The sequence below is a fragment of the Choloepus didactylus genome, chromosome 14, assembly GCF_015220235.1.
Source record: "Choloepus didactylus isolate mChoDid1 chromosome 14, mChoDid1.pri, whole genome shotgun sequence".
NCBI classification, from domain to species: domain Eukaryota; kingdom Metazoa; phylum Chordata; class Mammalia; order Pilosa; family Megalonychidae; genus Choloepus; species Choloepus didactylus.
Window position 1 is genome coordinate 22424305 of NC_051320.1, and position 24238 is coordinate 22448542.

The following is a 24238-nucleotide window of genomic DNA, read 5'->3' on the forward strand; positions in this document are numbered from 1 at the left end:
TAAGTCATATATAACTGGGTTCTGTAAAACAAACCCATTTCCAAGTTCTAGATGGCTCAAATTGGTGATTTACAGAACATCTTAAGAGCCAAAGACTGTATCAGTATTTCCCACTGTGCGAAAAACTAAATGATAAACTAATAAGTACCTGTTGACTAATTCTCACAACATATGACAATGCTGAGAAAAGCCTTTCTCCAAAAGGACACCTAAACATGCTTAGTGCCAAATGACTGGGGTAAAGTGAGATATAACTTTCTGGAATTTTCACGCTGTTTCAGGGCTGTTCCCAAGAGGCAAGACTAAATGCTTAGACTCAAATCAGCAGTCACAGGACAGCTGTTAACACATTCTACACACTGCTGCAGTGCCAACCGAGCTTTTTATTTTTTTATTTATTTATTTATTTTTTTTTAATCATCATTTTATTGAGATATATTCACATACCACGCAGTCATACAAAACAAATTGTACTTTCGATTGTTTACAGTACAATTACATAGCTGTACTTTCATCACCTAAATCAATCCCTGACACCTTCATTAGCACACACACAAAAATAACAAGAATAATAATTAGAGTGAAAAAGAGCAATTGAAGTAAAAAAGAACACTGGGTACCTTTGTCTGTTTGTTTCCTTCCCCTACTTTTCTACACATCCATCCATAAACTAGACAAAGTGGAGTGTGGTCCTTATGGCTTTCCCAATCCCATTGTCACCCCTCATAAGCTACATTTTTATACAACTGTCTCCGAGATTCATGGGTTCTGGGTTGTAGTTTAATAGTTTCAGGTATCCACCACCAGCTACCCCAATTCTTTAGAACCTAAAAAAGGTTGTCTAAAGTGTGCGTAAGAGTGCCCACCAGAGTGATCTCTCGGCTCGTTTTGGAATCTCTCTGCCACTGAAGCTTATTTCATTTCCTTTCACATCCCCCTTTTGGTCAAGAAGATGTTCTCCATCCCACGATGCCGGGTCTACATTCCTCCCCGGGAGTCATATTCCACGTTGCCAGGGAGATTCACTTCCCTGGGTGTCTGATCCCACGTAGGGGGGAGGGCAGTGATTTCACCTTTCAAGTTGGCTTAGCCAGAGAGAGAGGGCCACATCTGAGCAACAAAGAGGCATTCAGGAGGAGACTCTTAGGCACAAATACAGGGAGGCCTAGCCTCTCCTTTGCAGCAACCGTCTTCCCAAGGGTAAAACTTATGGTAGAGGGCTCAACCCATCAAACCACCAGTCCCCTATGTCTGTGGTCATGTTAGCAACCATGGAGGTGGGGTAGGCGAATACCCCTGCATTCTCCACAGGCTCCTCAAGGGGGCACTACATCTTTTTTTTTTTTTTTCCTTGTTTGTCTTTTTTCTTTTTTTTTTCTTTTTTTTTTTTAACTTTCCCTTCTTTTTTAAATCAACTGTATGAAAAAAAAAGTTAAAAAGAAAACAAACATACAATAAAAGAACATTTCAAAGAGACCATAACAAGGGAGTAAGAAAAAGACAACTAACCTAAGATAACTGCTTAACTTCCAACATGTTCCTACTTTACCCCAAGAAAGTTACATAATATAGCAACATTTCAGTGAACTTGTTCCTACTACATCCATCAGAAATTAACAGACCATAGTCATTTCTGGGCATCCCCAGAATGTTAAATAGCTTATCTGTTCTTCTTGGATTATTGTTCCCCCTTCCTTAATTGCTCTCTACTGCTAGTTCCCCTACATTCTACATTATAAACCATTTGTTTTACATTTTTCAAAGTTCACATTAGTGGTAGCATATAATATTTCTCTTTTTGTGCCTGGCTTATTTCGCTCAGCATTATGTCTTCAAGGTTCATCCATGTTGTCGTATGTTTCACGAGATCGTTCCTTCTTACTGCCGCGTAGTATTCCATCGTGTGTATATACCACATTTTATTTATCCACTCATCTGTTGAAGGACATTTGGGTTGTTTCCATCTCTTGGCAATTGTGAATAATGCTGCTATGAACATTGGCGTGCAGAGATCTGTTCGTGTCACTGCTTTCCGATCTTCCGGGTATATACCGAGAAGTGCAATTGCTCAACCGAGCTTTTTAATAGCTGGAAATCAGATCATCAGCTTCTCCAATACCTGACAGAGCCCACTAGGCATATCTTCCTTCCCAGGGTCAGGAAGAAGAAAACCTGTTATTTTTCTTTTACTTCTGAGTAACCTGTTGTGGTACCCAAATTCATCTTGCCTTCTCAGACAAAGTTTTCATCTACAGTGCACTTTTTTTTCTAGTGAAAAACAACTGGGTGAAAATTTTTAGTGCCGATTTTCACTTTGGGAATGAAACTCCAATATTTTCTTAAATTTAAAAAATATATAGATAGGCATACATTAGTTATTAAACTGACATTTTCTAGGATTATTTATTATAATTGTAGAAAGCAGTATTTTATTACTAGTTTAGGTTTAAAAATAAATGAAAGCCATAAGGCAATGAAAAATATCAAGACTATGTTGATTAACTTATCTGCCTAATAGTTTTATATAAGACGACTTCATTAAAAAGTTTTACTGTATTTGGTGTGGAATTTATTTTTTAAAAAATCAATGGCTAGCATACTAGGAAAATAAATTTTAGCTACCAAAACCTGAAATATACATGATATTCTTCCTTAACAGGGTGAAGTTTCTATAGAAAATGAATACAATTTCCTTCTGCGTTTCTTAGTTCTTTCTTACCTCTTCCCACCACACCCCACCCCATAAAATAAATGATTTGAGAAGACATGGAGAGTATTGGATTTTAGGAGAAAGGGTGTGATTCATTTTTTTTTTCATATTTTTTAAAGGCCTGTCAAATGAATAATAACCAAGAATAATAGCAGTTAGTACCAGACACTGTACTTGTGCTTTATATTGACTCACTTACTCCTCACAACCTATGAGACAAGTACGGTATACCATCATCAGAATCTCTCATTTTTCAGACTAAAAAATAAACACAAAGAGGCTAAGTAATTTGCAAAGATCTCCCAGCAGCAAGGGTAGAAGATGCTGGCCCTTGAGCCCTTGAGTCTATGACATTAACAGCTACACTATATTACCTCTCCTTGAGTAAGTGAATGATCTTCTATTTCTAGCTACATTTTCCCTTATTGAAAATGAACACTCCTTGCTTACCCACTCCCTGCCCTTTCTTTTCAGCTCTTCAATTTTGCAGCTCAAGGAGATTTCTCAAGCACTCTCCTTTACTTAAGTTCCAATGACTTCTGCCTCTCAGTGCCACCCCACCCTCTGCAGCGCCAGAAGCCCTATTTGGGAGGCCTGTGTGGCTTTGTAGCTATGTCTTTCCATTTTCTCTTGTTTGACTGATCTACAGCTGCAACAGTCAAATAAGGGAAAACTAGGTTTAAAAAAATTTTTTTAAATGATTCTGGAGTAGCTGATCTTAATAAACAGTTGTGGTTTTTACAAATCTGGTCAATAAAGTTCCTCCACAATTTCCCAGGATGTTTAGATAGTGCTAAGAAAACTATATTTTTTTTTAATAGAAAACATATATATGGTCCTTATTATTTGCTCGACACTACTCTAAGTGCTTAATATAGGTTAATTCATTTAATCCTCACAGCAACCATATGAGGTGGGCATTATTTGCATTTCACAGATGGGAAAATTGAGAGGCAGAGTGGTTAATTAACCTGTGCATTTAATAATGAGAGCGCCAGCACGTGAACTCAGGTAGCCTGGGCTTTATTTCACCTGTCTGCTTAATTACTCTGGCACCCTAAGAAATATCTGAATTCTTCAAAGTCAGGATACAAACTGCCTACTTAATGTAAAAATAGTGTTTACATCCAGTATATCCTAATTTGCTCCTCCCTCACTAAAAGTGAAGCCACAGGTACGTAAAACCAAGTTAATATATTCTGTTCCATTATTCTGACTCCACAGTATGGGAATGAGAACTTTTGCTATTATACATAAAAATAAGGCATTTCATTACCACTCATACAATGAGATAGATAATCTTCTAAGACTTTAAATTTTATCTGTTCATAGTACAAGTAAAATTATACTCAATTTCTCCAACATACAAAACAAGGTACAAATGGTGAATTTCTTTTAGTTAAAATATACTGCTACTCATGTCAGACTATTAAATTAGCCATCTTATTATTTCTAGATAGTACAGAAGAAGTATGACTTTGTAAACAAACTTCTTCTAAAGGAATTTTAATACCTACTTTCACTTAAAATAAAGTGTGTATGTGTGTGTGTAAAAGTAGCAATTTAATTTGCTTTTAGTCATCTATGTCATTTGCCACTTTTAGAAGGACATATACACCCACCACACTTCAGGTACACCTGTGCTTTGTTTTCCCTTTGGCACTCACACTATAAAGCCTACTATAAATGCTATTTATTGTTTCTCCTTCTAGAATGTGAGCCCCATGTTTTGCTTACTGCTGTAGCTGCAGCACTGAACACTGCCTAGCACATGGTAGGGACTAAATAAAGGAATAAATACAAGTTTATGAAGAAAATCTCCCTGCAGCATCCTTTTTCCCTTCTATTTGTATCATTGAGAACAAAGCAGTATGAACAAGATGATGGTCCCATCTCCCCTCAGTTTTTTTTAATGCAATTTTATTGAGATATATTCACATTTCGTACAAAGTATACAATCTATTGTTCACAGGATCATCATACAGTTGTGCATTCACCACCACAGTTTAAGATTTTTACTCCAAGAAATAAAAATGAATATAAGAATAAAAATAAAAATAATAGTACGAAAGAACATCCACAACATCCCATCCCCTCAGTTTTCAAAAGACAGCAAGTAAGCTTGCAGGGGCTTATGGAGCCCTGGGAATTGGATGGGTTGCTCTTGCCACCTCTCTGCAGTAAAAATGGTGCCCATTAACCTCTTTAAGGGGAAAAGGAGTAGGGAGTTGGCTCCATTAAAATCTCCTGACGTAGTGATACAGCTTATAATTCAGGATTTAGCTTTGCTCAATAACATTTCCCTTAAATTTCTCCAAAATTGTTCCCTTGGAAACATAATTTCTGTGGTTCTTCATAAATACCCTTTCTGGAGAGAGTACATATAAAGAGAAAGCTATGGATGAGGAGTCAGTTAACCTGAGGTCAGACCTGCTCCCCGCATCTGGATGGTCATTCTGAACAAATCATTTAAATTTTCTGGGCAGAGCTTCCTGCTCTGTAGAATGATTTTCTTAACTGAAAGGAAGGACGCAAAAGTCCTTCAACATGAAGTAGTGTAAGAAATTATTTTTCAAGTTGAACATGGCTTTTCTTCAGGTCTCACGGTTTCTTGATGTAACTTTCCAGGAGCACTACCATTAATTAATTTTGGGGATTTGACCTTTGGGTTTAGAAGTGAAAAAAAGGTCCTTTTAATAAAAATGGAACACTGTTTGCTAGTCCCAAAATTTCCTGATTGTTGTCTGATCTTGCCTGCTGTCAGAAACCACCTTTCAACCTTCTTCCTCCCAGAGTGCAGCCCCCAGTCCAGCCTCCCCAGGCGTGAGGTTGGCGACAGGAAGATCAGGCAGTGCCAGGGAAAGAGTCCTGGGTTGTAACTCAGGAGATGTGAGGCCTCGTTCTGCTACTGGTCAACTCTGTTATCTTGGGTAAGTCTCTTCATATCTTTGTGCCTCAGTTTTTTCATTTTTAAGCAATTTTTATTAGATGTTGTCTGTATTAGATGACAACTGTGGGACTGCTTGTCCTGTACATGTTATAGAAAATAAACAAAAATGCAAACTATACTAAAGAATGTAAAAGGGAAAGCAAAATTCTCCTTATCAGCGCCATTCTTACTTCCCAGAAGAAACCACATTTAAGGTTTTCATATTCACTTCTTCCTCTGTATCTTCTGATACATCTTTTATGTATCTTGACTGACCACCTTTAGACATTATCTATTGATTCTCTGCCATAGTAACTTTACAAAAACATGAAGACTCTCCCACACATCAAACTTAAGCTTCATTTCTAAACCCAAAAATTCTAAACAGCATCTATGTATAAGTAGGAAATAATTAGGGCACCTATTAACTTCCCTCCACTTCTCCCTAAGCCCTTCACCCAATTTCAGTCAACTATACCACTACCTTAACACTGCCAAGTTTTATATTCTGTCTTACAACTGTAATTAAATTTTCTTTGCTTTATCTAAAGAGCGAGCCTTAAAAAAGAAAATAAAAGACAACATTTACATTATTTTAAACAAATATTGTTCATTGTAGAATAAAGTAGTGTGACTGGATTCATACTGAAAAAAATTTAATCCTCTATCATTAAACTTGGACCACTCAAAAGAGAATGCTGAAACCAAGGCCATTTTTTTTTCTTAGAATCCATCAATTTCTCAAAATTGTACATTTCAGTTGGCTTTAGATGTGGACATTTTGTTTTGCTTTGTTTTTTTCTTTTTAGAGTATTTTGCATTTTTAGAAATTCCTAATTATCTTTTTTTTTCTTTTTGAGAAAAGAAATATATGCCTTTATCCTATCACTAAAGTCTTTCAAGTCTTTAATCACACTGTCATTGTAAAAGAATCTACTTTCTTCTTGAAAGATAATCTTTTCAGAGCCCTCTGACTTTTTTTCTTCTTGTTCTTCAAATTTGTCCTAAGACTGCGATCTTAGTCTGCTGCATCATTGTCAACCTGGGGTTTACTTTCATTGAGTTCCTGGGTTCCTTTTTTCTTAAATCCAGTATACTACTCCTATTTCTTGGATTCTTGATTTTGTTTTGCTACAGCACATCTATGCCAGACAGAGAGATACACTGCTCACATTGCTATTCAAGAAAGAACTCACTGCCCAGCTGCAAGGAGGGTGACTAGCTCACAGCCTCCAGGTATTAGCTCCTTCAGGGTCCACCTCAGCATTCCAGCCAAGGTTATGCTCTTAGAGCCACCTATGGTCAATGACTGAGCAAGGCAGTGGTACAGGATCCAGCCATTTCTGTTCACCTAAGGAAATCTTTGCTCTGGAGCTAACAAGGGAGCTGGCAGAAACTTTGCCAGATCTGTGTCACTGTCTGATGGCTGGACCTACCCAGTTCTGTATCCTCCCCTTTCCATCCACAGAAAGGACTTGGAGGGCCTTATTCTATTACTGTCTAGCATCCCACTTTGCTGATGAGAAGGCTGATAATAATCCAACTCTCACTCCTCTGTAACTGTTTGTTTTGTTTTGTTTTGTTTTGCCCCATCTCTGAAAATTTTGAAGGTTTCATCTTTAGCCCCAGTGCTGTATCCAAGGCATGTTGTTTTTCATTCATCCTACTTGGCACTGGAAGGCCCTTTCAAATTTGATTACTAATGTCTTTCTTCCATTGTTGATTTGATTACTCCTTCCCCTGCACTGCTTCTGCTTTCTTTTTCTGTAACTCTTACTAGATAGCTGTTGTGTTTTCTAGACCTATCCTCCATGCTTTTACTTTATTTTTTGCTCCCTGTGCTCTATATTCCATTCTATCTTCTCTATCAACAAATTTGATCTTTAGCCATGACCAATTTGTTATTCTTCACCTCAGCAATCACATTTTTAGTTTTCAAGAAATCTATCATCCTTTAGTTGCTCCTTTTAATATCATCTTGTTCTGGTTTGAAATTGCTGCAGTATCCTCTTGGATGTCCCTGAGAGTAACCATTAGCATTTTAAAAAATAGTTGTGTTCTATTCCTTGCTTTATCTGTTTCCTCCTGGGCCAGTTGTTTTGTTTTTTCATCTTTGGCTTTCTTCTTTGAGTTGTTGTTGTTTCCTCTTGAAAGCTTGGTAGACATTTGATTCTTCACATTCATGAAAGAAGGACTAGACTGATTTATATCTGTATAAATGGCTTGGTCCTAGCGAGAAGTAGGATGTTTATTTATGGCACATGGGTAGAAATCAGTCATGCTGGCCAAGGTCCCCAAAACTGATAATTCAGCAATTCCAGACTGGAATTCTTAATGCATTTCATTTCTGGGTAGGGGCTTCCATTTCTCTCCATATCAATTATTACTAGGCGTTACCCTCTCTCCAACTCTATACCTACACCATGCATTCTCTCCCCAGACCAATCAACTCTGCTTAAGTAGCCTCTGTGACTGAACCCTTCTGGGAGCTCCATAGAGAGAATGCCTCTGTCTCTGCTACTTTCTAGAATGTGTGTTCCAGGCTGTGGTTTGCACCAATCTAGATTATCTGTCCATACAATCCCATTTGCTTTCCACCTTCCATAAATTACTTAAAATCTCTATCTGCTGATCGTACCCATTGTCATTAAACCTGCTGCAACAGATTCACTCCTTTTAATATATCTTTATCATCTTTACAATGGGCTCCTGGGAAGAAGGGATGCCATTGTCTGCGCTGGGTACTGCCTGGGTAGCTGTACAGACACACAGCTAGAGGTGAGCCTGCCCTGATGGAAGCATGTAACCCGAACCCTAGACACAGTTTGGAAGTCAGGGGTGGACACATAACTGAGTCCAGAACAATGGAGAGTTTTGTAATCAGGAATGAGAAAGAGAAGTTCGTCTCTACAAGACGGACTGTAAGGGATAAAGCTCAGGAACTTTTAGGATGGGGTGGGGCAGCACCATGTTTCTAATTGTATGCACTGGAGAAGCACAGAGGCACCCAGAAAGAGACCTTTTAAGCATCCTGGTCCCAGAGGCCTAGTCCCATTTTCATCCTTGCTTTCCTGGGGACACCCCTGTAACTTGAAAATAAATTTTCTCTCATTATACATGCTCAGTTGCATTTCTATCACTTGCAGGTAGAAGAGCCAAAACTAATGTACATCTTGGCCTGTTTGAATCATTTTACTCTTTCAGGCTGGCTGTTGGGGAAGGGGCCACACCAAGGGCCTGGGGGCTCCCTGCCAAAGTGCAATGATGGCCATCGCTTGACCTCTGCAGATAAGAGCCTTGCTTGCCACCCTTAAAAGACAAGCAAAAGGCAGGAATAAAACCCAGGTTCTTTCCTTTTAGCCTAATTTACACGGTTCTGTCTATAAACTTGGGAGGGAGTGTACAACACAGCTCCCCAACTTTCCATGGGAATAATATTTTCTTAACTCTCAGATACAATATTTAACTTTTAACATAAATCAGCCTGTTATTGCAAAAATGGCAAACTGGTCAATGGGAAATAAAAACTGCACCGTCATTTTGTTCAAATAGTTGTGCTAGCCCACCCGCTCCTCCAAATTTTAGCTTCTTTTTAACCAAGTTCATGTAACCTTAATGAAGCCACTTTCCCGATTAAAGAACTACTTCACCTTTTCTTTCCCCTAACTTTGCATTTTATTAAAGCTCTTGTATTTGGGAATTGCTATCTCAGTCGCGGATATTTAAGAAATAACTACAAACTCCCCTCCACAAATAAGATAATAACTTCAAAATAAAATCTCAGCTTGCTCAAACCACCATTATACCCTCTTGGTTAAAAAAGACCCCGGGGGGGAGTGGGGGGGCAGATCCCAGTCATGAGGTAGATGGTTTTTATGCAGTGCTTAGCGGGGAAAAAATGGCAATAGACCACTAACAGTTGATTAAGCCTCTCTGAATCTGAGATAAAACTGGATTACAGGCTTCTCTAGGGATGAATACTTTTGTTAACATTAAATGTAAAACCAGAACTAGACATAAAAGACATTTTAAATAACCTTTTTAAAAAAGCTTTTTCTTCTCCTTGTCATGGGGGTGGGGGGTGGTTTGCGGGTTATGTTTCTCTGGTGTCCGTAAAGTCTTAAAATAATTTACAAGACCCAACGAACTGAACTTCGCACGAAGCACTCCTGGGATGTTACGCAATTTTACCCCCAGGAATTGCGGGCTTCACTCGAGTCTTCCTAAACCGGCTTTCCTACCTCGGGGCCGCGAAGACGCCTTCCAGTTTCCTTCCTCCCTCCTTGGGCCGCGTCCTCCAGCGCGAGGCCCGGAAGCGGAGAGATCCGTGCGGCCGCAAAGGGCGGCCCATGGGGCTCGGGGCCTTCTCGTAACACCTCGAAAGTTCGATGAGGCAGGACTGGGAAATGTTGCAGGGCAGCGGCGGCAAGGTGCGCTTAGACTTTCTGGAGCTCGGAGTGTGGCCCGAGATTGCAGGAATTTAAATTACTCTTTGGCGTTTGTGTTTTGCAGAATTGGGGAGAGAAGATAATAATATCCTGACTTAAAAAGATAGAAAAATGCGAGCCAGGCAGGAGTCGAACCTACAATCTTCTGATCCGTAGTCAGACGCGTTATCCATTGCGCCACTGGCCCCTCGCGGAGACGTGCCTGAAAACACTGGATTACGGCGTTCCACGGCCACGCCTCACCCGATACCCGCCGCGACGGACTGGTAAAAGCAGAGTGCACGAGGCAAGCGGAGTGGCGTTGGGGTCGATTGCGGACTGTTCCAGGGGACAGGCTAGAGCGGGCCGGGGCGTGGGGGGAGGGGGGACTGTTTTCTGCGGACGCGTAAATTGAGCCCTCCTTTCCCGGGACTCGCCTCTCTTCCCCCTCTCCTCGGATTACGCGTGCTCAGTTTCACCCTGGCTAATAGTCACACTCATTCTGGTTCTTATGTCTTCATTAGAGCGTCTTCATTCAGTCTCTTCGCCAGTTCAGCAGGTATGGCTTAGGGGTGTAGCTGTGCCCCACGCAGGAGATAGCCTTAGACTGCTTGTTGTAACTCGGCTAATTTTGGACTTTCAAGCGAACAGGGAAACGGTCTTGCCCTTCCCTTCCGGTTTTTGCCTTTGGAGTCCTCCATCTGAAACCTTTTGGGAAGCCCTGAAGCGGGACCTACTCTGCGCTCGCCTGCCCGCGGCCTTCTGCGTGTTTTCTAAAGCGTGTCTCATGTCCGAAGCCTTTGAATCATACAGAAGGGAGCCAGTAACAGCCCACGGCGTCTTGGGGCGCCGCGCGGCCTCAGCTCCCTCCGCGCTTTCCCTCAGAGCCCCGGGCAGGTCGGCAATGGCGTCTGCTTCGACTGCCGCGAGGGGCAGGGGTTCTGCGCGTCAGAAACTTGGTACTGGAAAAAAACATGAAAAACCACGCGAAATCCCGATAGTGCATTAAACTTATGAGCAGAGACCCGAAGCCTTTTATATACCCCCTTCGATAGCTCAGCTGGTAGAGCGGAGGACTGTAGGTCGTTGCTGATATCCTTAGGTCGCTGGTTCGATTCCGGCTCGAAGGAAAGGGAATGTATGTTTTGCAACTGGTCTTCGTTGCGAGAGGAAGCCAAGTGGGTGGTCATTGTCTTTTCCTGTTTTAATTCTTCTGACCCCTCTCTACAGGAAGAGATAAGAAATCACGCTCACCAGCGGGGGATTAGCTCAAATGGTAGAGCGCTCGCTTAGCATGCGAGAGGTAGCGGGATCGATGCCCGCATCCTCCAGTCTTTTTCCTCTTCGCCTATGGCAGTTTTGTTTCTGTTTTGCATTCCCAATCCGCTCTGGAGTTGAAAGACAAAGAGCATTGAAGCTAGGGTTGGTAGAGGCGGGAGGTTACAGGCTGTGAAAATTTCTCTGATGAGAGATGTTGAGTGCTGATACAGTTTAGCCTTCTGATTTTACAGTTTAAGACCCACTTACTTTGGGAAGTTCCAGAAATTGGAATGGGGAAACTGTGGAAAAAAAAAAAAAAGTTACTGCTATTTCCACCTCTGACTCGTTTGTGGTTTGATGGTTACAGTTATGGAGAACCATCTGAGACATAGCTAAGGGGAATCGACAGACGGCAAAACAAAGCAAAACAAAGAAATAGAGAACTTGGAAAAGGACGCTACTTTAAACCTACGCTGACCGGGGGAAGGGACTGTTCTGAGTCAGTGGAGTGCCTGGCTCTGGACAGGTCCGAGGTGGATGAGAAAGCAGAAAGGGGCGCCTGTGGAGAGGCCAGGAAATGGAAAAAGGTCCTGGACCCACGGGCTTGCTGTTGGAGGAAGGTTCTAAGGGCATTTTCCTGTAGAGAAACCGCGAGGGGCAGGGACCAACAGAGAGGGAATGAATTGAAGAAAAGGTATATCCAGGTCTTCCCTTAAGTGTAATCTATTTTGTTAAAGACAAAACAAAAACAAACACACTCACTGAAAGATTCAGAGATTGAGAACACACACACAGGCCTTTCTGATAATAAATTCTCCAGATCCTAATTTTCTAGAATACAGCCACAAAAAAGCTCTTGAGCTATACTGCAAGATACAAATCTTCCGGAGCAAGCAAAAATACTGTCTTTTTTGAGGATTACGATTAATAAATGATTGCCGCAGCCCAAGAGGGCCATACCAGTCCAAAGGCCAAAGAAGACAATGAGCATTTTCTGATACATGAACTTTTATTCAGGGCTTACTTACAGGGTGAGAAGTCGTGAAGAGATCATGGCGGCTCTCTCAGGCCGGGCAGGCATCGCGTTCACAGGGAAGACGACCAAGCGATGCAGAAAGGACAGAAAGCCTTTTATGAGGGTTTAAGACAAAGGCCTTCCTAAGGGTGGGGGGAGCATAGATACAGGAATAGGTCATTCTGACCTGGGGGGTGGTGCAAGAAGGACACTTGCAACAATTACATTTTGCTCTTTTTGTGAGACCAAGAGCCTTTCACTTCCTGCCTGCTTGCATAAAGTTACATTTTAAGGTCAATTTACCCTTTTTTTTTTCTTTACTGGCTTAGAAAGACAATAGGTTAAACATTTAGCTGCCTAGGTCATGCAGGCTGCTGTGCACCAAAGATCTGCAGGCCTGTTTTGCTCAGGCCACAGGTTGCCACAATGATAATCCTTTTCCCCAGGTCCATGTTAGTATACTAGGCAACCTGTACATTTTAATTCTTTTTACCAATGTGTTCAACCTGCTATGGTTTTTTTGATATGCTTTTCATTTTCTAGTGTAGTCTCCATTTTATCTCATTTTATTCTTTTCAATTGTCTTTTAATTGAATGTATTGTGACTCACTTAAATATACCATCATAATTTTTGTGAAAACAAATTCATAAAGTAGGAAAAAAATAAACCTTTTATCAGGTCACGTGTCCCAATTTCTAGTTTGGGAATATGAGTGTTCCAGTTCGCTGAGGAAAGGAGCTGGCAGTGAAATTGTGAGTGACCAAAAGAGCAGGAAATGGGTAATAACTCAAAGGAATTAGAATGGGAAGCTGAAACTCAGGTGGAGGACACTTGCTTGTGGCAAGTGAGGTAGGCCAAACAACATCTCAGGGTCAGCAACCCAGGTGGGGAATGGAAATCACAAAAGAAATTAAAAGATAGAAATAGGAGGCGATGGTGGTTAATCACGTGGGCTATGAAACCCTATGGATCTTTTTTTTTTTTTTTTTAACTTTGCCACTTCTGTGGCTGCGTGATGTTGGGCAAGTTGCTGACATCTTGGTGCTTCAGTTTGTCCTCGTTTGTAAAATAAAGGTGATAATAACAGTACCTACTTGGGCTGATTTGAAGCTGTTACGTACCCCAGAAAAGGCTATGTTTTTTTAATCCACTCCTGTGGGTGCAGACCTATTTATTAGGTTGTTTTAATTGCGATGTGACCCACCCCATTCAAGGAGGATCTTAATCCTTTGCTGGAGTCCTTTATGAGAGGATAAAGGACAGAAAAAGCACAGAGAGCTTAGAGAGAGAAAAGCCCCAGAGATGCTAAGAGAGGATCCACAGAAGCTCAGAGAGGAGGCCACTGGAACCAGGAGCTGAAAGCAACAAAACCCGGGAGTGAAGGACCAGCAGACACTGGCCATGTGCCTTGCTACTGACAGAGGAACCCCAGATGCCAGTGCCCTTTCTTCAGAGAAAGTATTGTCCTGTTGATGCCTTAAATGGGACATTTTCATGGCCTTAGAACTATACATTTGTAAACTAATCACCATGGTAAAAGTCAACCCATTTTTGGTATATTGCATTCCAGCAGCTTTAGTAAACCAAAACACTAAATTAAGACATAGCTTGTAAGGCCCTTGGTACAATATCTGTCACATAGGAAACACAATGAATATTAGCTATTAGTGTGAAAGCAACTGGAACCTGTAAATGCAACTGCAGGCTAAACCCGTTGTGTTACTGGCATTAAATATCAGGGTTCTCTCCTTTCTAAGACTTCACATGTGCCATGATGTCTGCCTGGGATACTGCCTTCCCCCTAGCCCACCTGCAACCTCCACTGGCTCTCATCTACTTTTACCCTTAGTCTAGAAGTCACTTTTCCAGGCTTAGGAACCCCCAAGCACCCTGTTCCAGCCTCCGACTCTATTACCTGTTCACTCCTTGTTATCTAGTTTTTCTCAAAGGAATGTCCTGGAGCAGTGGCATCAGCTTCCCCTGGGAACATGTTAGCAATTTAAATTCTCAGGCGTCAACCCAGAACTACTGGATCAGAAACTCTGGGACTGACACCCAGAAATCTGTGCTTTAACAAGGCCTCCAGGTGATTCTGTTGTGAACTAAAGTTTAAGAACCACTGCCCGAGACCATAAGCTCTGTGAAGACAAGGCCATGACGTCCAGTGCCAAGCTCAGTGTTGGCACAAAGTAAGTGCTCAGCAACCACTTCCTGAAAAAATAAAGGGAGGAGCAAAGAAGGAAGAGGGGGTGCTTACTGAAGGCTTCTGGTGAACAATAAGAATGAGCTGAATTTGTGCTGCTATATAGTAAGTATGGGGAAAATGATGGAATAGCCTAATAAAAGGGTGTGCTAATTAGTTCATAACTAGCCTGATACTAAAAATAAAGCATGGCTATTTTTGCATGAATACATGATTGTATTCAATCAAAATTAGATTGTACTTAGCTTTATTTGGGAGCTTTAGGAAATAAGGGAAGGGTATAGAATCTTCTCAGAGTTCCCTGAGTAGAGACAATAAGGTAGGGAAGAACTGGGGTAGCGAGAGGATTCCCATGTAAGTGAAAACTACCATCTGAGGGAGAAGAGGGATAACCATGCAGAACAAGATTGAAGTTAGGACAGTCAGCTGTTGTGAGACGCCTGAAGGTCTTCTCCCTGTGGAAAGGGATGCAAAGACTCAAGAGGACATTTCGGTGATTGCAGAATTCCTTCTGCAGAGCCGAGCGGCCTGGCCACTTGGATGGCATCGAGGCTATTCCAGGAGCTGGCTGTGTCTGGGGGAGGCAGGCTTCTGCCTGAGGAGGGGAAAGAAAGGCCATTTTGTCAGGGAGGGACAATTGCTGCTATCTGCCCCTAAAATTTACCTTTCAGGTCCGCTGTAATAAACGCTCTCAACCTGGGTTGTGGGCGGACGCGGCCTAGGAACGTTAGTTGCCACCCTTTCACCTCAGTTTTCTTTCCTTTTCCTATACTCACTAAACATAAAGTATTTTCCTGGCAAACTGCAGAGACTGGGACATATTTCAGCACCTACAGGCCTGGCAAGCGTATCATAGAGTGAAAGCCGGGAGGGAATATTCTGAGAGTTCGCGTGTGTGTTTATATAAATACATATGGAAGTGTAGGAAGCAAGTGCTTGGATCTACTTGCAGGAAAGGTAGAATGATTCTAAAATTACAAGAAGATGGTTAAATTATGGTATGATCATATAATGGAATATGTACTGCCATTGAAATTACATTTATTAAAAACTTTTATTGACTTGAGGAACGTTAATCATTGAATTGGAAATATAGATAATTTTTTAAAAATTAACAGCTAGAATTTATTGAGCACTTTGTATAATCCAAGCACACATCTAGGTACTTTCAGGTGTTAATTCATTTCTCTCATGAAGAAAACACCAGGCCCAGACGGCTTCAGTGCTGAATTCTACCAAACATTTAAGGAAGAAATAATGTCAATTATAAACAGAATCTTCCAGAAAATTGAAAAGGAGGGAGTATTTCCCATCTCATTCATTAAGGCCGTCATTACCCTGACACCAAAACCAGGCAAAGCCATTACAAGAGAAGAAAACTACAGGCCATTATCCCTCATGAACAGATGCAAAAATTCTCCATAAAACTCTAGCAAATTGAACTCCACAATATCTAAAAAGGAAAATACATCATGATCAAGTGGGCTTTATCCTAGGAATACAAGACTGGTTCAGCATTCAAAAGTCAATCAACATAATTCACCACATTAATAGACAAAAGCAGAAGCACCATATGATCATCAGTAGATGCAGAAATAGTACTTGACGAAATTCAGAATCCATTCCTGAGTTTTTAAAATGACAGCAAACTTGAAACGGAAGGGAGCTTCTTCAACCAGATAAAGGGCATCAGTTAAAAACATACATCTAACATTTACTTAATAGTGAAAGATAATTTGCTTTCCTCCTAAGATCAGGAACAAGGTGAGGAGGTCCACTTTCACCACTTCTAGTCAGCATTGTACTGGGGTTTCTGACCAGTGCAAAAAGAAGTAAAAGACCTCCAGATTGGAAAGGAAGAAATAAAATGGTCTGCATTCACAGACATCTCATTAATATAATTTTTAATTTTTTATATTAATTACACATCGAAATGATAATATTTTAGATATTGGGGGTTAAATAAAATATGTGAATAAAATTAATTGCATTAGTTTCTTTTTACATTTTTTAACATGACTACTAGAAAACTTAAAATGATGTATAAGGCTCGTACTTGTGGCTCCCATCACATTCCTACTGGACAGTGCAGGCCGAGAGGTAGTCAGGGGCCACATCAGGTCAGGCCTTAGGGACCACAGTGAAGATGAATGTCTTTATCCTGTAGGTAATGAGACCATTAATGGGGTTTAAACAGGGAGTGACAAGTGGGAAATGGATCCCAGAAGGCAAGAGCCAATTCAGACCTACCAGTCAGGAGACTGGGGTGGAGGGTGAGATTGTGTGTGATGAGAATGGGTCAGAGAGGGCCCGGAGCCAAGGGAATGAGTTCAGACTTGGGGTGCTGGGAAGGTCTTAGGCTAAAGTATTTGCTCCTCGTTGAGACTGTCACTGTTTATTTCTGGCATGTGAATTATGCCAAGAAATTCTCAGAGGAAGGTACAATATGTTAGTTTTCTAACATTTCCTCAGAGATCTTTATGATGAAGTAAAATTTATAAACAACAGATTTGGAGAAGGAGTAATTATCAAGACGAAAAAAAGCTTTCAGCCCAAAGTTTGCAAACTATCTAATGAAAGAAATGCCACAGTGTTAGTTTCTGTTAGGTGCTTTTCAAGGAAGTTCACTTCTCTTTTATTTTAGATTTTGTAAAATGCTTCTTTTTATAAAAAATTGTTAAACCACAAAGCCAAGCTTCCCAGTGACAGACAAGATAACTAAATAGAAAAGATTGACAATGTAGACAGAAGGAAAATGTTAATTATTTTGCAGATATCATGAGCCAAGTTCTCAGTGAAAGAAGGTGGCAAGAAAGCCTTTTATTGGGAAGAGTTCTGGGTTATATAGTGCTGCTGACATTCTGGAATCCTCAAGAAGAGTAACACTCCTGACCCTTATTCCCTGGGAACTTTCCAAAGTCTCCTGCTCCCAGAATTCTCTGTCCTGTTTTGCAAGTTGGGATGAAGAGTTGATGTAGCTCTTCTAACCATTCTGGGACCAGAGGGGCTTCACGTCTCCCTAGCCAGAGAGTATAAACCACCAAAAGAGCAGGACTCAGTTCCTGCCAGAGTCCTTCATATACCTTCCAATTCTTCCCCAAGATTTCTTTGTATCTCATGTTCTAGGGCTACTTGTCCAATATGGCAACCACTAGGCACATGTGGCAATATAAATATAAAATTAAAAATTCAGTTCCTGAATTATTCTATGTATATTGCAAGTATTCAATAGCCATCTGTGATAGCACAGATACGGAACATTTCCATCATCACAGAAAACTCTTAACAGCACTGCTCTAGAGTATGGATGCAGTGTAGCTTAGTGGGCAAGGTCATAGGCTCTGTAGCCAAAAGACGTATCTCTGAATCTGATTCTCAACTTAGCAGCCATCTGATTCTATACTTACTTAATGTTGCTGAATCACAGGTCAATGGAGAGAATAGTATCTATTACTGAGAGCTATTATAAGAAGTGATTGAGACTCAGTACATATTTATTACATATGTCATGGTTGCAGTAGTATAGTAGATAAAGAAATGGAGTTTAGAATCCCTTCCTCTCTCTTCCTGAGATGAAGAACACACTGAAGTCTACATTTCACTCCCATACCTTGGCTCCTGTCCATTTAGCATGGTAGCCAGAGGCTAACAGAGGTCAAAAGTCTTCTCTTTCTGTTGTCACTCCTTAGTGCCAAGTCCATGATTGAGTACATGCTCAGGTTCTTATGGGACCATCTTGCTGTACCTGGGTTACCTGGGGGATTGGGAAACTGCTAGAGGAGGTAAGAGTGGTGGTTTTGATCCAGGTTCTCAATGTATTTCAGTTGTGTTGGGACTCAGGAATGAGGGTCGACTGTGGCTTCCAACCTATGTAGATGCTTGGATTCAAGCCCCTGTCTGAGTGCCTGTAGTGGGGTAGGGGTAGTAGAAGGGTGTAAGTCATGCACCACTCCTGTACAGTTCCAGGATACCTGCAGGAGACTGAGCTAGATTGTATGTCACTGTGGAGGCTCAGGTTCACTCCAAAATTACAGAGCCGTGAAGATGACTTGAATTCTGACTCAACTACAGAATTTTACCTCTATCCTAGATACTGTGAATGGTTTGGGAATAGACTAAACTTTTCTGGTTCCTTTCTAGAGCTCCCATACACACCCTCATACACCTGCCCCATAGATTGCTTGTCTCTGAGAGAGGAGAAGGGAAAGGAATGGAGAAGAGGGTAAAGAAGGGATGGTGGATGTTATACATCACCTTGACCCTTTTTCATTTGTCATTCTCCCAGGTATCCTACAGGGACCAGGGGCAGTTCTACAAAAAACTGCAAAGCAGAAATAAAGAAGGAACAGAGGGAAAAAAAAGAAGAGAGGATTGGGACCATCTATACATCTAATTTCAAATTAGAGATCCTCAATGTCAAAATTAATAACTTTTCAGAGATTTGGGTGTTTTTTTTTTTTTCTTTTTTGCCTACAAACATTGCTAAGTTAGGTTATGAACCCCACTCACTTATAGATGAAAGAACTAAAATCCAGACAGGTGAGATCGCTTTCCCAAGACCACCAAGCGAGGCAGACACAGAACCTGGACAGAAGGCTGTCTCCTGACTCACGGTGCAGCCTCTCACTGCATCATCGTTGGTTGCTCATACTCGAGGCATCTGAGTCATCTCAGTGGCTTCTACTTTCACAACAACCCCAGTCCATTCCCTCCTTTCCTGTCCTGCTGTTGCCCTGGCCGGGGCTTTGTGACCTCTCACCTGGACTATTGTCACCAGCTTCCACTCTGGTGTTTAGCCAGGTCACCCTCCCCCACCCCACTTTAATCTCTCCTAACAACCACTGCTAGATTAATCTAACTAACACAGGCCTCTAAAGGAAATGTCCCTGTGAGAAACTTTTAATGACTTCCCAATGCCTAATTTATTAAGTGTTAAAAACCATTAACCCAACACCCATGGCCTGCCAATAGCCAACAGCATACCCTGCATTCCAACCCACAGCACCAGATGCTCTGTACACTCCACACTCTGCCTCTAGGTGTTTGCTTCTGTGCCTTCTCCATCATCTAAGTTCCTCAGTAGATCGATTCAAATGCTACCCCTACCTAGAAGCCCTCCGGATTCCTCCAACCCTGAAATTCTGCAGATTTTTATCACATTTGCTTTGTGTTGTGGTTCTCTATATGCATGTTTTATCTTTACTGTTAGACTGAGCTCTTTGAGCACAATGACCTGTGTTTTGTTCATATTTTAATCCCCAGAGCCCAGCACAATGTTGACATATGATACTCAATGAATGGTTTCTGAATTCCTCTTATAAGAACAGGCTGCGCGGAAATGTATATTATTAGTTTGAGTGGTTTTCCTTAGATTACAAGCTCTTTTACAACAGAAACTTCATCTTTCCTAGAGAATATCTCACATACTCTTGCTCAGACCTCCATAAACACAATTGTGATAAGCACAATGAACTGCCTGGGCTAGGTGAACTGAATGAACTCAGAAAAAAAAAAAAAAAAATCACCAGTTCTCTTCTTCACTATAGTTTCTAAATAGATATGAAAGAATTCTCCAAAGATTCTTGAAATGTTTATGAATACACATAACTTATTATTAGTTAATAGAGCTTATTAGATTCTCTATAAGCTCTCATTACACACAGAGAGGACCACACATAACCTTCACAGTGACCTACCTGTTACTGGTTAATAAGCACACAAGGGGATGTGTTAACAAAATGTGTTCGTTGTTTAAAGATTTTAAAATCAAAGGAAATAAAGCCACAAACAGGTAGGGATTTCTTTTTCCTTGTTGGTTTAGTTTTAAACTTTGAAATAAAATACATATTAGCTTAACAGTTGTTTTCAAAAAATCCTGGCAAATGCCAGAATTCATGTTGATGACTCAAGAGCAAACCACAACTAACAGACATGACCAGGGAAACTATCATTTAAAACTTCAACTTGGAGAAGAGGCAAATTCAAAGTATAGATAGAAGGAAGATAAAACACAGGTATAGAAACAGGACTGATGTCTGTTTCTCACTGTATGACAAAATGAAATAATGAGTCTGCTACCCCGCGTGCTAGATATTACCTCACTACTGACTGTTGTGGCAAACTAAATTAAAATTTTATGACTGTCAGATTTTCTTTGTGTTTTTGTGTGTACGTAGAGGTGGTGGTGGTAGGGAATGGATGAAAAAAGGTTAGGGAGGAGAAAGAGTAAGAAAGAAACATATCAGAATGTTGTATCATATAACTTAAAAAAAAATAATGGAATCATCAACTGGTATTTGGCTATATATATATATATATATATATATTTTTTTTTTTTTTTTTTTTTTTTTTAAATTTTGTGGAAACCTCTATGGTGAAGGGATTTGAAATCAGCTTTTAAATTGGAATTTTTCCCCAGACCACAACCCTAGCAAATATTTAACATTAAACAACTCTTTTTAGATTATTACCTTTGTGAAGCCAGAATAATGATTGTCAGGATATGTTTTGTTTGTTTTCTCCTAAGAAGGTGTTGTGTTACTTTTGGTGATTCTCTTCCTAGACTGTCAAGAGAGAAATGGCAGCGGTTATCCAGTGAGACTCCTGGGCTGCATTCGGCCCCCTCCTGGAGAGATCCGTCAACAGGTTGGCACTGAGCGCTCCCAGAGGCCGTGGCTCGGTTACCAGGCACGCACATTTGCATTTGTTGTTGACAACTGCCAGCTTTGACCTCCTTCTCCTCACAACCTCTGTCTAAATGGGGTTGGTAATCTTCTTCCACCCACTCTCCCCTCTCCTGGGGCCGGAATGTTGACTCCTGCTCTCCGTCACCTGTCAGAAGACATCCTCCTGTCACTGGCTTATATGGACAAGTCAGCCCCCTCTCACGTGACCCCGGGCTGCTAAAAACAGCTCCACACCCACTCTGAACTCCAGTCTGAAACAATGTCCTCCATCAAAAGAAACCCAAAGGACACTTGAGCACACAATCCTTGGAATTATTTCAAGGAAAACACTTGCAGAAACCCATTCGGAGCCGCCTTTCCCTGGCAGTGCACACCGGACGGCCAGGAGATGAGCACATCTGTGAATTACAAGTCTTTTTCCAAAGAGCAGCAGACCATGGATAACTTGGAGAAGCAGCTCATCTGTCCCATCTGCCTGGAGATGTTCACAAAACCCGTGGTCATTCTCCCCTGTCAGCATAACCTGTGTAGGAAGTGCGCCAGTGATATATTCCAGGTAGGTTTGTTTGGAATTTGGTGAGTGGAGAAACTCCCTCCTCTCCAAATCGAGGGCTTAACATTGAGTGAATTCCTTCAGGAAACTTTATAGGGCTGCATTCATTTTCAAGAACAACTAGTGTGGTGGTGGCGGTGCTTGTTTTAATGATTTGCCTTGTGTTTTGCTGTCGGCCTCCTCCTTACTCCCAAATATAGTTTTATTTCAGTACCAAGAATCGTATTTGTTTAAAAAAAATAAAAAAAATAAAAAAATAAAAAAAAAAAAAACCATTGAATCTGTTTCAAAGTTGTAAATGAATTACTGACAATCATGTTGGGATTTCTGACTAGTACTTTTGATTTTCAAAACCATGGATGGACAAGCGCCTCATGTTGAAAATGGTTTACTGTGGACAAACGCTGGCCCTTGTGTTTTAGGACCATTTCCTGATAAGGCCCTGAGGGATTCTCTTAGGACCAAGCTGAAAGTGGAAGTCGATGTTGTTTGCAGTACTGGAGAGTGAGAAAAAGTCTCAGAAAAGCTGCCTGTGTCATTACTCAACCCCTCTCTTCTTGCTTGGCAAGAACAGGCCTCTAACCCCTACCTGCCCACAAGAGGAGGCACCACGGTGGCATCTGGGGGCCGATTCCGCTGCCCGTCCTGTAGGCACGAAGTAGTTTTGGACAGGCATGGGGTGTACGGACTTCAGAGGAACCTGTTGGTGGAAAACATCATTGACATCTACAAACAGGAGTCCACCAGGTACCATTCTTCCACATGTTAAATCCATCTGAAGCTTGCTTTTGTTTAATTTGATTGTTTGTTTTAATGGATTGCTATGCTGAATGCTTGCTTACCCATCACAGGCTAATTGTTTTGTAGGAAAATGTTTTTCCAAGTCAGTCCTTCCCGATGGGAGTGAGGGTTACTCATGGGAGGAGAGAAGGGAGCTGGTGCCCATGCTTTTGTATCAATTTAAGAATGAAGTGACTCATTAACACTAATCTGTTTCAGATGGCAACACTGAACGATGCAAACACTGCTCCCCCCCCCCCCCAAAAGCCTTGTACTACATACAGTTTATACATTTTTGAATTTTACAGGCCCAATGTAGCTTCAGGTCCAACATAGCAGGAAAATTCTAGTACAAAACTTTATAGAAAATCAACAGAAATGGCCCAGACTCTATTTCAGAGTCTTGCCTTAAAACTGATTGGATGATAATAATAAAAACTGAATCCTCTAACATACTTAGTGATTGCATTGACTCTATTGGAAGTTGCAAAGCAAGGCAGAGTCCTGGCTTTAGAGACTTAAAGTGTAGACATAGGGGAGGAAAAAAAAATGGAGCTCAGGTTTAGGCTTCCCTATTCCCTCGACTATACTTTCTGCACACTTTTGGCATTCACTTGTTGATTAATTGACATGCAGGAGACACATCCATTCATTTAAAAAAAAAGGCTTCCTATTCATTGAACCACATTGTCTATAGAATTTATTTCCCACAGACAATTCTGCGGGAGTTTATTCCTAGAAGGGACGGTGTGAAGAGACTTTTTTCAGTTGTACCCAGGACAGTCCAGTCCACAAAGCTTGATAGCAACATTGAGATCATCTAGAAATGATGATTCTTAGTAGGGGACATGTATTTATGGAACATCTGCAGGATTCTAAGAGCTTGGCACTCTCAGAAGGAAAGCTGTCCTATAAATCCAACATATAATTATTGTCATTATTATGGCTATTACTCCTTGCTTAAGAATCAAAACTAAATTGGATAGCACCAAGATATAGATGGTATTTTAGTTTTCCTGCTGCTAAAACAAATACCATACAATGGATTGGCTTAAACGGTAGGAATTTATTGGCTCACAGATTTGAGGCTAGGAGAAGTCCAAAATTGAGATGTCGGCAAGGTGACGCTTTCTCTCTGAAGACTGTTGTGTTCGGGGGCTGGCTGCCAGCAACCCTTGGTCCTTGGCTTTTCTGTCACATGACAATGCATATGGTGGCATCTTCTCCTTTCCCTTCTTGGTTCTATTGACTTTTGGCTTCTTCTCCCCATGACTTCTCCTTCCATGTCCAATTTCCTTTGTTTATGAGGACTTCAGCCATACTGGATTAAGGCCCACCCTCCTTCAGTTTGAGCACACCTTAACTTATAACATCTTCAAAGGTCCTATTTACAAATGGGTTCACACCCACGGGACCAAGGGTGGGGACCTGAACATGCCTTTTGTGGGAGACATGATTCAATCCCTACCAGATGGAATAGGGGAAGAAGAATAATTGCTGATGACATATTGCAGAGATATGGTAGTGGTTGTTTCCTTTACATCCGAAGTCTCTCAAGAAGAAGGAAAGTACTGTCGTGTTTGGTGTATTCTATGGATCTGATCTCCTGGAATTTCATTACTTAAAAATGCAAATATTCACACTGCCTCTTAAGAAAATTACACAACTGATTAA

The 24238-nt window shown here is 41.0% G+C and overlaps 2 protein-coding genes and 3 non-coding genes across 5 annotated transcripts in view; 4 read left to right on the plus strand and 1 right to left on the minus strand.

The window, feature by feature from the left end:
- DNAJC5B (DnaJ heat shock protein family (Hsp40) member C5 beta) overlaps positions 1 to 21221 on the plus strand; it is a 93249-nt gene extending 72028 nt beyond the window's left edge. The window contains exon 6 of the mRNA XM_037803430.1: positions 21108 to 21221. The gene's annotated coding sequence lies outside the window, so the exon portion shown is untranslated. The remainder of the gene's footprint in view (positions 1 to 21107) is intronic.
- Positions 10202 to 10274, minus strand: TRNAR-ACG. Its single transcript has one exon. It is a non-coding gene; the product is annotated as a tRNA-Arg (tRNA).
- On the plus strand, positions 11112 to 11196 carry TRNAY-GUA. Its single transcript is given in 2 exon segments — positions 11112 to 11148; positions 11161 to 11196. It is a non-coding gene; the product is annotated as a tRNA-Tyr (tRNA).
- TRNAA-AGC lies at positions 11325 to 11397 on the plus strand. The gene has a single exon. It is a non-coding gene; the product is annotated as a tRNA-Ala (tRNA).
- A 398-nt stretch (positions 21222 to 21619) lies between the features above and the next one.
- TRIM55 (tripartite motif containing 55) overlaps positions 21620 to 24238 on the plus strand; it is a 47307-nt gene continuing 44688 nt past the window's right edge. The window contains exons 1-2 of the mRNA XM_037803429.1: positions 21620 to 21787; positions 22359 to 22531. Of these exons, the coding sequence (XP_037659357.1) occupies positions 21620 to 21787; positions 22359 to 22531 (341 nt within the window). The remainder of the gene's footprint in view (positions 21788 to 22358; positions 22532 to 24238) is intronic.